At 39.5% G+C, this 15669-nt stretch overlaps 1 protein-coding gene across 1 annotated transcript in view; it reads right to left on the minus strand.

Moving 5' to 3' along the window:
* LOC109235156 (acyltransferase-like protein At1g54570, chloroplastic) overlaps positions 1-15669 on the minus strand; it is a 30359-nt gene that overhangs the window by 4219 nt on the left and 10471 nt on the right. The window contains exon 9 of the mRNA XM_019401142.1: positions 1909-2039. Within this exon, the coding sequence (XP_019256687.1) occupies positions 1909-2039 (131 nt within the window). The remainder of the gene's footprint in view (positions 1-1908; positions 2040-15669) is intronic.

The raw sequence follows: 15669 nt of genomic DNA on the forward strand, positions 1-15669 counted from the left end.
CCCCCCCCGGATATCATTATGGGAGAAGTTGATCTTTGAAATGATAATTGATACAACAGAAATAGAGACTATCAAATTCTTTTCCCAAATTGGAATCCTTAAAAGAAGTGTTAGATAGTTATGTGTAAATAGTCGTAGTCCCATATGTAGTAGGGGTAGACTATGTCCTGGTCCTATATGTAGTAGGAGTAGAATATGTATTATATATAGGGCTCATCGTATCATTGTTAATAATAGATTTTTCTCCCGTGCATTCTCACATGGTATTAGAGCCAGCCCCATCCCAATTATTGTTACCGATGTTGGGCCCCTATATATGTTGTCCACGCTCTAGTTTGCCGGCCTGAGCATGAGGGGGGTGTTGAATTGTCCCACATCGGTCGGATTTGAGATTCTTGGTCTCCTTATATGGTCTTGGGAAATCTTTACCTCATAAGCTAGCTTTTGGGGTTGATTTAGGCCAAAGGTCAATTTATTATGGTATCAGAGCTTCAGTGAGAAAATTATCGCTTTGTGTCATTCCAGCGACATCCGGGAAGAAAGATCTCATCGCCGTGCAATTTTCTGGGAACTTCAACTTGTTCCTAGGGTTCATCACTGCTACAGTGGTACTGTGCATATACCAGTACCACTATCAGATGCGAAACCCTTGTGCGACCAAGCCCCAGAAATTTCAGTCCCAAAAAAGTCAGTCACCGTGCGTCTTTCCGGTTGACGACTCAAGATTAATTTACGTTATCTCTTCATCGGTAAGTGCTGTGTGAAAACCAACACTACCATCTTGTTTGGAAAAGTCAGGCGACAAAACCCCAGTCAATCGCTCTGGCAGCAAGTCCCTCACATGCCGCAGAACTAGGGTTCCAGCAAGCTACATTAACTTTTCCGTCGTGTGCGAACCATTCCGGCCACTTTTTGACAAAGCTTCTTCAATACAACTTACTCGTCCAGTGATTCCGAGCCTACCCATATAAATTACATCAAATTCTGATAACTTTTATTTTTTTCCGGCGTAAACAGTAATTTCTAGAAAAGTTTCTGTTTCCTGGTGGTGTTTTAGAACTATTCTATAGTGTGAAATTCGGCTTAGTCTAAGTATTTTCAAATTTTTCCAGTGACTTTTGGGCCAACTTCTGTTTGTGAGCAACCACCTGGTTTTGGTGCTCAGGGGGAGTCTAGTTGCCTTGTATGTCGAATGATCAGCTTGCAGATATTTTCACCAAGTCCCACACTGGTCCTCGTACTAGTTACATATGCAACAAGCTCGGTACATATGATTTGTATGCACCGGCTTGAAGGGGAGTGTTAGATAGTTATGTGTAATAGTTCTAGTCCCATACTTAATAGAAGTAGAATATGTCATAGTCCCATATGTAGTAGGAATAGAATATGTATTATATATAGGGCTCATTGTATCATTGTTAATAATAGATTTTTCTCTCGTGCATTCTCACCGTCTATGGGATCATATGGATGCTTGTCCTTATTTGATTCTTATATTAGGAATCACAATAGGTGTACTAGTAATTGTTTGGTTAAAAGAGAAATATTCGGAATACAATTGAATATGCTGACCCTTTAGGAATTATTGAAGCTCTAGCAGATGGGACAAAACTACTTTTGAAAAAGAACCTTATTCCATGTATAGGAGATCTTGTTTATTCAGTATCGGACCATCCATAGCAGTAATATCTATATTTCTAAGTTATTTAGTAATTCCGTTTGGTGAAGATAATGAGAATAAGAAATTAGATCAAAAAGGAAAACAATAATAAACAAGGAAGAATAAAAGGGGAAAAGAAAAAAAGAAGAGAAAAGGGTAATTGTATACTCAAATATTTCCTGCAATCAAGTGCTTGCATGCGTCCATTCGTTACTAAGAGGATAATACTTAGTGCTATACTCAATTACCTGTTGTTGTCGATTGCCTTCTTGAACTCTGACATACTTGGAGGAAGAAAATCCATGACACAATCATGCCTCCTTGAATGACGATATTTGCCAGTACCTTTGATGATGGATAGTAGATTAATACCCTCTTCCTGCATGATTAAATTAGATGTTGATGAAAGGTTAAAAATTTCCACAAGAAAATCGACCAAATCCTAGAAAGGTATTATCTCTATATAACCCGCGCTTTATAAGGATCTCTCGAGCAGTTATTTTAACAAGTTTTGTATGCTGATATAGTGATTGGGAAAAGATAGTTTCATCGACACGTAGCAAGAACTATAGCCTGCTTTTGCCATCCACCAAAGTAATGCATCCAAATTATCCCTTATATTCAAAAGGAGAAAGAGTGGCTTCCAACTTAGCTTATTTGTCACCATGTGAAACAGTGTGTTTTTCCTTTTAATAATTAAGAACAAATTATTGATCAAAGCAGCACTAAGATAGTGCTGTGAGATACAACTTACAACAAGTTAGTTCCTATCTAGTCTAGTCTGTGAGGTAACTAAGAAATAATAATGAACTGCTCATACAGTTAAGCTTTGCGTTTAAAACAAAACGCCACTGTTATATTTCAGCCTGTGGATTTTTTTTTTTTTTTGATGAAGTAAATAAATTGTATTAGAAAAGGCATCAAGAAGATGCAGAATTACAAAAGGAATTAAATGCCAGCTCCAGACAAATCCTACAAGGAGCTAACAAATAAAAAATAATGTAAACAGCAAAAAGGCTAGCTCCAAACCACATCTATGGTAGTGTTAGATAGTTATGTGTAAATAATCCTAGACCCATATGTAGCAGGAGTAGAATATGTCCTAGTCTCATATGTAGTAAGAGTAAAATATGTACTATATATAGGACTCATTGTATCATTGTTAATAAATAGATTTTTCTCCCGTGCATTCTCACATGGTATCAGAGCTTCAGTGAGAAAATTATCATTGTGCGTCATTCCAGCATTCAATTCCGTGGTTGGAAGGATTTCTTTCTGCCATCTGTCTTTCCGTTCTCTCGATATGGTAAAGGGAGGATATTAGGGGAAGTAGTGACATCCGGGAAGAAAGATCTCATCGCCGTGCAATTTTCCGGCAACTTCGTCTTGTTGCCACTTCCCAAGGTTCATCACTGGCACTGTGCATGTACCAGTACCACCATCAGATCCGAAACCCTTGTGCGACCAAATCCCATAAAAATCCCAGTCCCATCGAAACACAAAAGTCAGTCACCGTGCGTCTTTCCGGCTGACGACTCAAGAATGATTTGCGTTATCTCCTCATCGGTAAGTGGTTGTGCGAAAACCAACACTACCACCTTGTTCGAAAAAAGTCAGGCGACAAAACCCCAGTCAATCGCTCTAGAAAAAAGACCCCCACGCGCCACCAGAACTAGGGTTCTAGCGAGCTCGTCTGACACGCGCCTGCACGTGGAGCACTTTCCAGCCAGAATTTTCAAAAATTTCTTTTGGACAGTTGTTTCGTAGTGTGATTCCGAGTCCACCACTACAATTTCCTACAGATTCCGAGAATTTTGGAATTTTCTGGCGAGCTATAGTAACTTTACCGACACGTGTGAGCCATTCCAGCCACTTTTTTGACAAAACTTCTTCAGGACATCTTACTCGTCCAGTGATTCTGAGCTTACCTATATAAATTACATAAAATTTTGATAACTTTTATTTTTTTATCCGGCTTGAACACTGGCCGCTGCACTTTTTTCGGCGTGAATAGTGATTTTCCGGCATGAATAGTAATTTTCAGAAAAAGTTACTGTTTTTTTGTGGTGTTTTAGAACCTATTTTGTAGTGTGGAATTCGGCTTAGTCTCACTCTTTTCAAAGTTATCCGGCAACTTTTCGGCCAACTTCTATTTATCAGCAACCACCTGGTTTTGTTGCTCAGTGGGAGTCTAGTGGCCTTGTATGTCGCTTGCGCTGGTCACTTTATGGTCTATAGCAATCTCCTCGAATCTGATTTGGTAAGTTCAGCACAATTATCCAGGAGTTTGGCATGACTCGTAGTGAAGTCGAATGATCAGCTTGCAAATATTTTCACCAAATCCCTCAATGGTCCTCTTATTAGCAACATATATAACAAGTTCGGTACATATGATTTGTATGCACCGACTTGAGGGGGAGTGTTAGATAGCTATATGTAAATAATTCTAGTCTCATATGTAGTAGGTGTATAATACGTCCTAGTCTCATATGTATAGCATGTTTGGCCAAGCTCTCCAACAAGCTGAAAAGCACTTTTTGTTTTTGAAAAAAGTACTTTTCTTCAAAGTTAAAGTGTTTGCCAAGCTTTTAGAATAAAAAAAAGTGCTTTTGAGTAGAAGCGGAAGAAGTTTTGGAGAAGCAGAAAAAAGTAGCTTCTTCCCAGAAGCACTTTTGAGAAAAATACACTTAGAAGCACTTTTTAAAAGCTTGGCCAAACACTAATTGTTGCTTAGAAGTGTTTTTCAAATTAATTAGCCAAATACAAACTAATTCTCACTAAAAGTACGAAAAAAAACACTTCTCAAAATAAGTTGATTTTTCCAACTTGGCCAAACAGGCTAGCAGTAGGAGTAAAAAATGTACTATATGTAGGACTCATTGTATCATTATTAATAAATAGATTTTTCTCCCATGCATTCTCACAAAAGGAATTAAATGCTAGCTCCACACAAATCCTACAAGGAGCTAACAGATCAAAAAAAATGTAAACAGCAAAAAGGCTAGCTCCAAACCACATCTTTGGTAGTATCAGGGAGCTAACAAAATCCAAAAATTTATCAAACGCTGTTTACAGGGGAGAGAAAGTTCAAACTGAATAAACTAACTAGGCATCTAGCTTTCAGAGTGTGGATTGGAGTTCAGATTCCATCAAAACATCTGTGATTTCTTTCATTCCATAAGCACCACAAAATTACTGTTGGGACCATTCTCCAGATTCTTTTGATGCTTTTGTCAACTCCAAAAAGGCACCGGGTAACAAATGCCTCTCTGATTGAGTTAGGCATGACACAATGCAGTCCAAAAATGGCTAAGAAGAAATTCCAAATAGCATTTGTAACTGGGCACTGCAAAAACAAGTGATTGACATTCTATGAGTTTTGGTGACAAATGTAGCATCTGTTGACTAGGACAACGCCTCTTCTACTGAGATTTTCATGTGTTAAGCATGCTTCATTAAGAGTTGTCCATGTGAAACAAGCTACTTTTAGTGGTTGCCTAATTCTCCGGACATGTTCCAAGGTCAGTCCTCTAGCATGCCATGTTGTGAGCACAAGTGGTTGTAACTATCTTTGACAGTAAACATCCCTTCCTTAGATCTTCTCCATAGCATTTTCAGTTTGATGCTCACTAGTACTGCAGCCACCCAGAACTTCTAAGAGTGTGAGAAGATCATTGATTTCCCAATCCCGTAAGTTTTTTCTGAATAAAGGAGTCTAGTTGTTGCCCTCCCTATATTGACCCACATTAGCCTTCTGATGGCTGGCTATCTCATATAACCCTGGATAAGAGTTCTTTTGAGTTGTGTTGCCAAACCATCTGTCCTCCCAAAATCTCACATGTAGACCATTATGTAAAGCCCCGTGAAATTTCGCCAAGAATCTGAGGTCTTATGGTGCTGAGGTAGGCTCATGTGCTTGGGAGGTTAGCTCGCCACGGTATGGACTTTAGGGGTTGAGCAATGCATCGAGGAGTTGGTGGAAATTTTTTGCAGAACATGGCATTTTCGCGGTCCATTATGCGACCGCATAACCGTTTCGCGAGTCGCACATCTGTCGCAGAATCAGCATGAGAAATTCCGGAGGGAGATTTTGCAGTGCATTATGCGGCCGCATAACTTATCTGCGGACCTCAGACCTGCTGCAGACTTGAACAAACCAGTCCAGTTTTGAAGGTCAATTTCGCGGTACCTTTCACGGACCACAGACCTGTTCTACGGTGCACTCTGCGATCGCAGAGTCGGTTCGGAGGGTCCATTTTGTGTATTTTATAACCCGACCCCATTTTGATTAAAAGCCATTGGGGTCTTTTTGAAGGCAAAAATCTGGCATTTTAGAGAGAAGTGAGAGCTAGTTAGAGAGAGAAGGAAGCTCCATCACTCCACTCCTTGATCAAGCTTGGGGAATTCAGGGGAAGAACTCACAAGGTCTCCTTCTAAGAGGTAAGGTTCTACTCCCTAGCTCTCAATTTCAAAATTGGGCTGAATATGGGTAATGGGAAGTATGATTCTTGAGACTGGAGTTAGTCTTTGTGCATGCATGTACTAATAAAGGTGGTGGGGAGGTTGTTGAACTAATATTGGTGAACTATTGGTTGTGAGATGAAGGAATTCCACCATAGAAACCTTGTAGTCAAATTTGCACACTTAATGTTTGATGAAATGCCTAAGAGAGCGGAATGCTAAGAGCACCTTCCTAATAATGGTCCAATTTGATCATGTTTCTATAGATTGACGTTGCCAAGGGTAGAGGAACGTTGTAGTAACTCTAACGAAAGCTCAATTGAGGTATGTTGGCTAAACTCCTCTTTTAGAATCGAATTCATGAAAGTCTTGCATGCTTCAAGCGTAGTTTGCCCAAGCTCTTATTTCTAATGTTCGGAACTGTTCCCAATAAGTTGAGTTATCCCAAATGAGCATTGTGTTGAAAGTTATATGCGCAAAATGTGTTCCAATTGCTCCTATCATATTATACTCTCCTTCGGAAAAATATTCAAGTATGATTGAGGTATCAAACGCTATGACTTAAATTCATGTTTCTATTGCAAATTTACTGTGCTCTACTTTGGAAAAAAAACTCAATGTGTTTAAGACTCGTTTTGCTCACATATATTTAAAGTCTTGTTTTCAAAATGCTCTTTATGTTGATAACCTATGTTGATGATCCTTGAAGATGAAAGAATGAGAGTATGAAATAATTGAAATGCGGCCATCCTGTCAGGAAAAATTATTTACGTGTATGGCCAAGAGTGCCAATAAAGTGAAAGAGATTGAAAAAGGCTATGAAATGAATTGTAACTCTCTATATATGATAAATGTTTTTGGGAGGATAGTTAGGTCACTGAGGAAGGGTGGGTTGAAATAACCTAAACCCGAAACTACATGTGCCGGTGTAGGATTGACTAAGGGATAAATTCCCGTGGTGATGAGATTATGCCCCTTAATTGGGACGAGGTGATAACTAGCAAAGGACCATATCGACCCACACGACATTGTGGTTAGACGGCTTAGCAGATCGGGCAATGATCGGACACCATGCCACGCACATGGTGGTGGTGTTGAGTTTCTATGTCCACCCGCATACACTGGGGCGAGACGGCTTAGCCGATCGGGCGGAGATCGGTCCCCATGCCATAAGCATGGTGGTGTATCGATATCGAAGATCTCCCAACTCAAAACATTATTATTTACTTGTGGATTTACCTTGCTCTTAACTTGGCATTTTAATGTTACTTGAGTTTCTTATTGATTCCATGTTTTTCTCTTTTATGTTGGTAGTCTATTCCATGAGAGGGTATTTAGCTTTACATACTAGTATTATTCCATATGTAATAGCGTCCCTTTTGCCGGAGGCGCTGCATCTTTAATGGATGCAGGTGCTTCCTCAGTAGGCAGCTTTGATCCTCACTAGCAGCTTACCCTCCACTCAGTGGATTTTGGTGAGCCCTATTCTATTTCGGGGCCTTATGTCATTTTATATTGCATATTGTGGTTTGGGGTATAGCCGGGGCCTGGTCATCTGCACTTTCATATTACTCTTTGTTTCATTTAGAGGTTGCGTAGACATGGTGTTGGTTGTATTTTGAATGGGGTAGCAAACTAAAAATGTTGTAAGTATCAAACATGTTTCCTCTTTTAACTGTAAACTTGTAATGTTTTGGAAATCGGAAATGAATTTCCTAAAATAAATGAAATTGGTGTTGTACATGTTATTCCCTCGTTTGCCTAACTCTTGACAGTTATCTTCACATTATCCCTGGGTAAGGTTGGGTGGAAGACATCAAGTAGGCTTGCTTGACTGGATATCTTGGTTGAGCGCTGGTCGCGCTCCCCAAGGTTGGGGCGTGACACATTACCTACTTTGAAGAAAACATTTTAGAACAATTCAATGCGATAGCTGCTGATATGATTCCAACCCCATGAGAAGTTGTGCATTTCCTGGTACACCAGTGATTTTGAACTCCATACTTAGCACCTACGACTCTCTTCTAGTATCATTCCTAATTTTGCCCATATCTCCACAACCATTTCATTAGCATGCTTTTGTTGTGATGTTTTAGATTCCTGATTCCAAGTCTCCTCTGTGACTTAGGTTGGGTTACTTTGGTCCACTTCACTAGTGAGTATTTGTGAGTTGAGCTGTTTCCTTTCCACAGGAACTTCCTCCTCAGCCTGTCTATCTGCTTCATATCTGCACTTGGCATAGGATATAATGACATGCAATAAGCGGGGATGCTGTCAAGAACATTGTTGATCAATGTGAGTCTGCCACCCATGGAGAGGTACTGCATTTGCTAGGTTGCTAGCCTCTTCTCCATTTTTTCAATTACTCCGTTCCAGATACCAACTGATTTTAGTTTGGCCCCCAAGGGTAAACCTAGGTAAGTAGTAGGAATGGATCCTATTTTGCAACACATGATATCTGCAAGCTCTCCCAGATTGGGAAACCAGATAAATTACACTCGGGCATATTGATGTGCAAACCAAAAATAGCTTCAAAGATCAAGAGAGTAAGGTTGAGGTTGGTTACTTGAGCTCTCTCTGCTCCACGGATAATTAGTGTATCATCTGCATAAATAGATGAGATATAGTTATTGCATCTACAGGATTTCTACCCACTTGAAATCCTTGTATCCATTGCAGTTCTTTAGCCTTTTCCTGTTGGGATCGAAATAACATGGTGCATGCGGAAACTAACAATACAAAGCTTGGTGGACGATAAATCAGACGATAAAAGAAAAATATACTAAACTAAGCATAATAGTTTATAATAGTTTGGTCAATTGATCTACATATGATAAAACTAATATAGAAAAAGAAAAACTATCGAGAGAAAAATCTCCCCTTAAACAGAACTCTTTAATGACTACATTGTGGATACTTTTTTTTTGTGCACTTGTGAGAAGCAGAGATCCTTATTTCATAGATGTGCAAAACTTGTCTTCTAAGAAAAGGATAAGACATATTAAGGAGATTTAATCCTTTTAGGAGTCTTTTTCCATTCCTTCAAGAAAGAGAGTCCTAATAGATTAGAAATTCAGGGCAAAATCCTGATAATCTCTCCTTGACCTGAATTTTCTTGACAAAGTTGATTCACCTTCTTCACATAATCTTCATCACTGTTGCTTGCCATGATTAAAAATCGGTATAGATTGAAAATCTTGGTATTGGTTAAAAGAAGCCCAAGTATGGGTTAAAAGGAGCCCACGTGTTAAGAATAAACATGGGGTGAAAGAAGCTCATGCATTAAAAAGAAGCGTGAGTTAAAACTGACATTGGAACTCATGCGTTGCAAGTAGACATGACTTAAAACTGGTTTTGGTTAAAAGCGACCAAAATATGGGTTAGAAAGAGTTTTTATTCCAATAAAGATGCAGCAGCAGACGTTTTGAATGCAATTGTGATTGTAAATTTATCTCCACATGTAGCATCATATTCAAACTTTTTTTTTTTTTGAATAAATCTTCATTATCGTCTTGATCTAAAGACGCATTGAATCTGTCTTCAACCTTGTTCAACCGTTGACTCTGAACCATTGGCTCTGATACCACTTGTTGGGATCGAAATAACATGGTGCATGCGGAAACTAACAATACAAAGCTTGGTCGACGATAAATCAGACAACAAAAAAAAATATACTAAACTAAGCATAATAGTTTATAATAGTTTGGTCAATTGATCTACATATGATAAAACTAATATAGAAAAAGAAAAACTATCGAGAGAAAAATCTCCCCTTAAACAAAACTCTTTAATGACTACATTGTGGATATTTTTTTTTTTTGTGCACTTGTGAGAAGCAGAGATCCTTAATTTATAGATGTGGAAAACTTGTCTTCTAAGAAAAGGATAAGACATATTAAGGAGATTTAATCCTTTTAGGAGTCTTTTTCCATTCCTTCAAGAAAGAGAGTCCTAATAAATTAGAAATTCAGGGCAAAATCCTAACAATTCCAACATCTGGGTAAGCCTCTCCACAGATAGTATAAAGAGAAATGGGAAGGGGGGTCAACCTGCCTAAGACCCTTTTGGGTGAGAAAAAACCGACAGAGCTTCTATTCACCAACACAGAATACTTGACAGTAGATATGAAGAAAAATATCCACCTATTCCCAACTAAGTTGCTCCGACATGGCAGTTTAGGTGTCGTACCCGTGTCGACACAACACTAGTATGGGTGTGGGTATGGGATCCATACCGGATGTTGTCAGACAATTTTTGGTACTTTGACCACGACGGACGGAAAAATACAAGACGAGATACGATTTAATTCCTGAAATCAAAAACTAGGGTAAATTTGAAGAAAATAGCATACCTTATCTAGGAAATCAATCATTTACTCATCTACAATTTGAGAATAAAAAAGAAATCTACACTTTACAAGCTATGTGTAAGTATTCTAAACAAATTTTCATAATTTAGGAATTCTTTTTTGAATTATTTTTAGTCGGATCCCCAAACTCGTATCTGTAGTAGGATCCGTATCCCTGAATCATCGAATTTACATCTCGAAAGATCTGACCTCTAGATCCGAACCCGTGTCTAACACCCGCACCAATGTCCGAGCAACTTATATTCCCAAAGCACATTTTCTTTAGGATGTTGATTAGGTATGTCCAATTTAGTTTGTCAAAAACATTTTCAATGTCTAATTTGCACAAAATTCCAGTTTCCCCACTCTTTATTCTCCGGTTTAAGACCTCACTAGCAATCAGAGAGGCATTTGTAATTTGCCTATTTTTCATGAATGCACTGTGTTGACAGAGACTAGCTTGCTAATGACTTTCTTCAACCTCTCAGCCAGGATTTTTGCAACCAGCTTGTAAACGCTGCCTATTAAACTAAAAGGCCTGAAGTCTCTAATCTTAATTGCTCCTTTCCTGTTAGGGATGAGAGCAATGAATGATGCATTGCTAGATCTCACCATTTGGCATTCAAAATGTCTGACTTGACATGCTTTTTGAAAAAAAGCCATGGTATAACCAACTGGACCAGGTGCTTTGTCTGGGTCACAAGGGTTCAGGGCTGCAAAGACTTCTACTTCATCAAATGGTGATTCCACATCTTCACTTTCCTCTGCATTTAGTGTGGACAGCTCCTCAAAGACCGTTGAAGGTCTCCATGGTTCTGCTTCTTCGTACAATTCTAGGTAGTATCGCAAGATTACATCCCTAATCTGCACTTTGTCTTCAATTATATCATCCCCCACTTTGAGTCTATCGATACAGTTGCTTTCTATGTGAGTTGGCCATTCTTTGAAAATATTTTGTGTTTTTGTCTCCCTCTTTCAACCATAAGCATCTGGATTTTTGTCGCCAGGTATTTCTTCTCCTATAGCAATTTGTTGGAGTTCTCGCCTCAATCTAAATGTTTCCAGTTTTTCATCTGAGGTCAGGGCCCCGTGATCAGCTATCCGCTCTAGAAATTCCAGTTCTGCAAGAGCTTTATTCCTATTAATCTCCACCTTACCAAAGACTTCCCTGTTCCATCCCATGATATCTTTCTTTAGGTTTCTTAGCTTCTAATTGAGGATGAAATCCGGAGAACTAGTAACCTTTTATGAATTCCACCACCCTTTGACCATATCTATAAAGCCATCTACTTGTAACCACATGTTCTCAAATTTGAAATATGAGGGTGTGGCTTCCCAATCTCCACTTTCCAGAATAGTTGGTTTACAACAACAACAACAACAACAAACCCAGTATGATCCCAACAGGTGGGGTCTAGGGAGGGTAGGTTGTATGCAGACCTTACCCCCACCTAATGCAGGTAGAGAGGCTGTTTTCAGAATAGTTGGTTTATGATCTGAAAATACCATAGGCATAGCTATTTGTTTTATCTCCTTGAATTCATCACTCCACTATGAGGAAATCAAAAACCTATCAATTCTTGAGGCTTGGAGAAATTCCTCCCCTCTTGACCAGGCATATTGTGCTCCTTGGAGTGGAAGATCAACTCATTGTCCTTGACCTCCTTGTGTAGTTGAGTCTCTCATTTTCAAACCTGTTAACATTGAAATCTCCACCAATTACCCAGTGATCCGACCATAAACCCCTTACTGCGGCTAGCTCATGCCATAATTCAATTCTCTGGGTTGGAGTGAGGGCCATAGACCCCAGTGAATACCCACTAAAAATCTTCTGTTAAGCTTTCAAGGCTGCAGGAAATTGAGAATATTCCAGGTTGAGAATCAACACACTGCCAAACCCTTCTGTCCCACATGATTAGTCTTCCCCCTTTGGTTCTACAAGCCTTCAAATCTATCCACTCGGCCCACCTATTCCCCCATATTTGCTTGATCAAAGAATTGTCCCATTGCTCGATTTTAGTCTCCTGTAAGCATATGATATCCAACCCCCATATATGAATAAGAGATTTCAAAGTACTTCTCTTATTTTTATTATTAAGACCCTGTACATTCCAACTTAGTATCTTGACTTTCATCTGGAATGAGCTTTTTGCGACCTACCCCTTACCTTCTTCCCACTGCCCTCTTGGAGTCCCACAACAATTTCCTGAGTTCTATTTCCCCTTTGTTCTTTCCTTTTTCGGATTCTGACATTGCATTTGCTTGTTGTTTTAGTTGAATTTTCCTCTTCTCTTCCATTCTTAGGATAATGACCAGATTTCATTTTCAAAACCTGCTACATTCACCCCGAAAGCTTTATACGCTTTCAATCATCGTTATCTTTGTCCATCCTGAACTTTCGACCATAGTGGATGTACCTACTACTTGCATGCGTAAATTTTGTCTATCATGCCATGGTTGGGATAAAACATTCATTGAGAGAGCAGGAGAAAAAGTCGAACTTTGATTCACTAACCCTCTGAACATCCATGATCTGAAGAGGTTGCATTGATGGATGAGGACTGTTAGCTTCATCATCGGCATCAACTTGGGATTGGGTCTCTCCAATTGAGTCAGTGGCTCTATAATTTGAAGCATAATTTCCACCAAGAGAGGGTCAAAACTTATATCTACTTGCATCGAAGAGTCCCTTAGCAGACATGGGTCTAATTTGTGCCCAATTCTCCTCCATTCAGAAACTATGCTGGGCTTCTTTCAAATTTTCTGATTTTTCTTCTTCTTTGGGCCTTTAGTGTATGCCCTGGCGATGGACGCACCGACACACCATATACAAGGGGAGGTACCATGGTGTATGTTATTTGCCGATGATATTGTTCTGATTGATGAGACGCAAGGCAGTATTAACGAGAGGTTGGAGATTTGGAGACAGACCCTCAAGTCCAAAGGTTTCAAGTTGAGTGGGACTAACCGACTAAGACAGAATACGTGGAGTGCAAGTTCAGCGGCGTTTGGGGAGAAGCAAACATGGACGTGAGGCTTGAATCTCAAGTCATTTCCCAAGAAAGAGAGCTTCAAGTACCTGGGGTCGGTTATCCAGGAGGATGGGGAGATTGATAGCATGTTACGCACCGTATAGGGGTGGGGTGGATGAAATAGAGGCTAGCGTCTGGTGTCATGTGTGACAGGAAGGTGCCCCTGAAACATAAAGGTAAGTTCTATAGAGCGGTGGTTAGACTGGCCATGATGTATGGTGCTGAGTGTTGGCCAGTCAAGAATTCTCATATCCAGAAGATGAAAGTTGCAGATATGAGGATGTTGAGATGGATGTGCGGGCACACTAGGCTGGATAAGATTAGGAATGAAGATATTTGGGGGAAGGTGGGCGTGGCACCCATAGAAGACAAGATGGGGAAGCTAGGCTTAGATGGTTCGGGACGTGCGGAGGAGAAGCACGGATGCCCCAGTTAGGAGGTGTGAACGGGTATCCTTGACGGGTGTAAGAAAAGGTAAAGGGCGGCCAAAGAAATATTGAGGAGAGATGATCAGGCAGGACCTGGTGCGACTTCAGATTTCCGAGGACATGGCCCTTGATAGGAAGTTGTGGAGAGCAAGCAATAAGGTTGTAGGTTAAGAAGTAGGAGGCTAGCGTGTGATTGTCTTAGGCTGCTAGTGGCTTCAATTGTGTCCATATTACTTCTTTAGGACTGCAGGTTAGGTCGTAGGAGACTAGACCTATAGTGTAGTGTCTTAGGGTGCAAGTGGCTCTTGTTGTATCCATATTACTCTATTGTGTGTGTAGTATTGTACCATTGTTACTGCTTATTGTTATTGCTTTCCCTTTATTATGTTGTTGATGTTATCGCTTTTTCTTTCTTGCTTACTCTGATATTACTGCGCCACTGTCTTTTTTCATCTTCTTTAGCCGAGGGTTTATCGAAAACAGGGTAAGATCTGCGTACACACTACCCTCCCCAGACCCCACTTGTGGGATTCCACTGGGTTATTGTTGTTGTTGTTGTTGTTGTTGTGTTGGGCCTTTAGTGTAGTATCCAGTAGAAATGACACCAAATAGCCACTCTAAGAGTTGCTATTTAGGAATTAGCCAGTGTGTCCTGAATTTTAATTTTAATTTTAATTTTTCATGAACAAAAATATCCTGAAATTAAAAAATTTTAGTTTAAAATTTTTGGACAAAATAAGTACGGGCTAATCTTTAAATAGCATCCCAAGGAATGGCTATATGTGCACTTGCCCCTAGTATTTATTGTTCAGGCCCAAATATACTGGCCCTTTAAAAGTCTTTCCTTTAGCAATAACATTTGTGGATTGGGTCAACCCATGAGCAATTAAGGGCTCCGGAGCTTTTGAAATAAAGTTATGCCTAGGGCTGCTAATCGGGCGATATTTATGCTTATCGGTTCGGCTTATCTGTTATCGACTTGTAAATGTACTAATCCGCTAGCCACCCTATAAGATATCGGGCGGATTGGTATCGGGTTAAGCGATTATCGGGCAATTTATCGACTAAATCAAATAGACAATAAAAATTACATAAGTAAGCAAGAAAGTAAACAATAGATAAACGATCCAATCACAATCACACTCTAGTACACTAATGAAGCTCTCAATGTTAATGGTAGTTTCTTCTTCTTTAATTTTTTTACAATAAGCAAGTCAAAATACAAGTTGGGGGTCCTTAACCAGTAATAAAAGTTCAGTTAACATAGTTAACATAAATTTTGGATATAGCTTTGCTTCAGTTACCAAGTTAAATGATTTATTTGAGCACAAAGGTATCAAGAACTATCTAGATCTGCCTAGTCCTACCCCAAAAAACAAGTTATGATGATGTTAAAGCTTAAGCTGCTAAGAACTTGTTTTATAATGGGTAAAAGTATAAATATAATAATTCTTAACGGGTTAACAGTTTTTCCGATAAGGAAATTAAGTAATCCCCCCCAAACGATAAACCGTTAATTATAAAATTTCAATCCATTCACCAACCGTTAATCCGATAACCCGATACCAATAAGCCATTAAGCTACTTCTACGGTTCGGTTAACGGTTACGATTCGGTTTTGAACAACCCTAGTTATGCCCCCTCACGTGTTCCGTTTTGACTGACTAGCGGAAGCGACCTCACAGGTCTGTGCTTGACTCGATGACACTGTTACCATGACTTCCCTGTTGTACCAAACCC

The sequence above is a fragment of the Nicotiana attenuata genome, chromosome 12 (genome assembly GCF_001879085.1).
Source record: "Nicotiana attenuata strain UT chromosome 12, NIATTr2, whole genome shotgun sequence".
In the NCBI taxonomy this organism is placed as follows: Eukaryota; Viridiplantae; Streptophyta; class Magnoliopsida; order Solanales; family Solanaceae; genus Nicotiana; species Nicotiana attenuata.